General features: G+C 34.9%; 1 protein-coding gene across 1 annotated transcript in view; it reads left to right on the forward strand.

The window, feature by feature from the left end:
• LOC144957302 (inositol-tetrakisphosphate 1-kinase-like) overlaps positions 1-1376 on the forward strand; it is a 33456-nt gene extending 32080 nt beyond the window's left edge. Inside the window, exon 10 of the mRNA XM_078888438.1 lies at positions 1-1376. This exon is cut by the window's left edge and continues 101 nt beyond it. Coding sequence (XP_078744564.1) covers positions 1-348 — 348 coding nt within the window. The 3' untranslated portion in view covers positions 349-1376.
• The last annotated feature ends 2588 nt before the right edge of the window (positions 1377-3964 follow it).

The raw sequence follows: 3964 nt of genomic DNA on the forward strand, positions 1-3964 counted from the left end.
AGTTCTCCTGCAAACAAATCAGCACCTTTCTTTCACTCCCATCACTGTAAAATTTTTAACCAGCTCATTCAGGAGCGCAAGGGGAGGCCACCTCCATTCCAACCATTGTCGACACCCATCATAAACCTTAGTTTCCCCCCTCTGCTTCCAAAACAATGTGCAAACAATTTGCATAATGCAAGAAATAACAATTCTTTAGCTGTGATACCTACCTCGGACAAGAACCAAAATCCAGGAGAGGATAAAAATGATACCAAAAATTCCAACAGAGGAGTTTCTGTTCCAACACTGCTGAATTTTAGTGCACCCAGCATTAATAGTCGATCCATCAATTCTGGAAAGAGTTGATAGATATTTGATTAAAGATGTTATGAAGTTATATTTGTTTTTACTGTTTCCTTTTAAATGGGCGTTCGAGCATATTCCATTTAAGCAGAACATGTCAAAGTTACTATTAACATAAATGTTTTAATGACTTTCCAGGGATACAGTTATAGAATTTTGATGTTGAAATTTGAATTATTTTAAAAATCCATTAAATTTAGTTTGGTCCAAAGAAGTTAAATAATACCATCCCTCCCAGTCTCTTGTTATGCTCCCGAAATATCTAACCTAGTGCAAATTTGATTCATTCACTAACAAGAGCAGTTTAATACTTAAATTTTATGGGAATGAGTGAGCAAATAATTCACTAGAATAAGTCATTTCAGCCCCATTTATGACGTCATGTCAAAGGGTTGAACTGACCTTTTAAAAGATTCGCATTGTTCTGCTATTCTTCATGCCCATGCTAGTTCTGTTGAAGTCTGAACTTGGAATCTTGACCTTGATATAAGAAAAATAACCAGTTCATTCTCAAAAAACATGATGAGGACCAGGTCAGTAAGAAAAGATTGATGAAAACAGAACACAACCTTCAGGTCTTTTTCTAACATATCCTTTGTCTTGCTGCACCATTAAAAAAATAATATTGGTCATTGTACAATCCGGTAGTTATGGGAACAACGAAAATGTTTAATCTGAACCCTTCTAAAGTGTAATTTTTGTTCATCTGTGGATGTGTTTAAATAGAATATAATTTTTTAGTATATTCCTGTCTGGCAATGCGTGTTGTTACAGTCCGGCTACACTTCAGCTTGGGATCCATGCAATGTTTTCACTATGACTGATCTACTAAATGTTCATTTCGTTATAAGAGTTCTATGTTTTTGTCCTTACTTCTGCTTCTGACATTTTGTTTTGATGCTTTTATTCTTTGAAGAAAATATTTTGATTTCAATTAGAACAAATTCTTTGCATTGTGGGTCTTACTTTTTACTGGAATTGTGAAATAAAAAGGGGGAAAACTTCTGAAATCATAAAAAATAAAAAAGAAATAAGCAATAGTGTGGATACTCTCTCCAGCAATAGTAGGGGTTTGTTTGATTTAGAATTCCTTTGTTGTAAGCACAACCAACAAGGGAAGAAAAAAGTTAGATAGTGGATCAAAGAAGCTTTATTCTTGACACTTAAGAATATAAACAAACAATCCATATAGTTAGTATTATGGTGTATCCCGTTGTGCGAAAACCCTTGGAATTTTTTTTCAAAATTGAGGATTTTGATTCTTATTTTTATCATTGGCACTGTGAATCTAGTTTGAGAAAATACCAAAAGTCTACAAGCAAAATAAGATACTAGATTCAGCAATAAAGTTATTTACAGGACGCACATACCTACACCTCTCTCTCTCTCTCTCTCTCTCTCTCTCTCTCTCTCTCTCTCTCTCTCTCTCTTTCTCTCTTTTCTCTCTCTCTCTCTCTCTCTCTCTCTCTCTCTCTCTCTCTCTCTCTCTCTCTCTGTGTGTGTGTGTGTGTGTGTCTCTCTCTCTCTTTCTGCTTATTTTATCCTCCTTATCTCTTTGCTTCTCCTTCTTCTCTTTTTTTTTCTGCTTCTTCTTCTTCTTTGTCGTCAGCCTTCTCTTATTTGACAGTGTTCATTTGTTTATGCTAGGCTATTAGCACTTTAGCGTTGCAAAGTTTATTTCAAATGAATTGTTGTAGCCTTCTCCAGAAGCAATATGAATTGATTAGATGATTTATTGAATGGATATAAGTAAGGCATATTTTGGAACCATTCACTAGCATGATACGTGAGTTTTTGTGTGAAATTGTGCAATGTGACAGTTTTCATCAAATGCTTTGGATTTATTAGAATACTTTTCCTACGTATTTTGAGATATAATTAGTTTTTGTTGTTGTTTTAGCAAAGTATATTGAAACAATGACTGATAAAATGAGAATAGTTGTCTGGTATAAACCTTTCAAATGAAGAAATAGAAAAATTCTTCCTGCATAATGACTCTTGGAGCTGAACATAAATACCTTCCAAAAGAGAACAGATTATTTGTCTTTGTGTCATGTGCTGTAGATGGAACCTTCCCAGGACTTGGGAATGTTGCAAAGCGTCACCTCTCCATTATAGATTGTCATTGTTAGGTTTTTATTATAATGCTTATTTTATAACCATATGAATGTATCTTGTGACGGGGAACCAGTAGAGGTGTCAATGTCTAACCTTTAATTGGTTTAAGAGTAGCTTCCAGGTTTCATCTCACTTGGATTTCCCCCTTCTCTTATATTTTTCTTTGGAGCCAGACCCAAATTTTTATTTTCCTTTTTATTGGCGCTGATGTTACCTGAAGGTGTTGCAAGCGACATTTAACCCCTAAAAACATAAAAAAACAAGTTTGGGCCATGACACCCCCATGCTCTCCCTAGATCAACTTGTTTTCATGTAGGATTAATTCTTGAGAGAAAAAAACTCCAACCATATGTTATTATAAAGTGCTCTTATCTAGATCGAGATACTAAGCTGTTAGAAGCTGTGGTCTGTAAAAAGTAATAAACAAAAATGAATATAACAGTTTCAAACAAGAACAAAATACCAAACATGGAACATTTCAAGCTCACAAACCCGAGCAACAATTTTTTTGGGTTGCTGGCTGATGAAAGGTTTTGAGCCCGAAACGTTCCAGGGTTGGGATTTGTTCCTGTTTGAAGCTGTTATATTCATTTTTATTTATTTCTTATCTAGATCGAGGTATTTCCCATGACAGGCACAGGGTGCAAAATCATTATTATTTTCAGAATAATGAAATTAATATTTAGGCACTAATGACATTTGAGCAAGTTTTTGTGACTACATCTTACTTGTGTTGTAAAACATTGCATTTATAACTATGATTAAATGAGTTGATAGGATCAATTATGAAATAAAATATCTTTTTTTCTGAAACGTGCAGAGATTTTGCCAAAGAACAAATCTTCTGGGTGGGGTTCCTGACCTCCCATAGTGGGCAGGGAGGTACTTACTGTCTTCTATCCCTCTATATCTGTTTTCCAACTTGCTTTCTGTCTTTGTCTTGGAATGGGATTACTTGGTTTTGTCCTGGCCCTAGCCGGATACCCTGGTTGAGAGGGAAACAGTGAAACAGTCAAATGTATAATTGTTTTGGGGAGATTATATTTTTTTCCTTGTAAATCATCTCTCTGTTATGTAGTTATTTTGGTTTATTCTTAACATATGATTTGTAAACATTTGAGTGTACTCCTCTTAGTGGGGACTTGTGCTGGTGTCTGGGTGAGACTTTTAGGTGATCTCAAACTAAGTACATTGATAGTGTGCTCTCGGAATCTACATCTGTTGCCTATTTGAACCTTTTCCCCTTGTCTTACTTGTTCCTCAAGTCCCTTTAATTCTACATCTAGACTGTTTTTACTTTTACTATCCAATTTTCTTCCTTTTTACTGGCGCTGATATGACCTAAATGTGTTGCAAGAGCCGTAAAACTCTTAAAAACAAAAACAAAACAAAGAACAAATCTTGACTCCCAGGGGAAATTTTTACTGTATTTGGGTTAAAGTGTATCATAAATCATATTGAAAAGGACCTGTTTTGCAAAATTACAGTGTCATAATCACAG

Source organism: Berghia stephanieae, chromosome 1 (assembly GCF_034508935.2).
Source record: "Berghia stephanieae isolate SIO BIC M18660-M18661 chromosome 1, UCSD_Bste_1.3, whole genome shotgun sequence".
In the NCBI taxonomy this organism is placed as follows: Eukaryota; Metazoa; Mollusca; class Gastropoda; order Nudibranchia; family Aeolidiidae; genus Berghia; species Berghia stephanieae.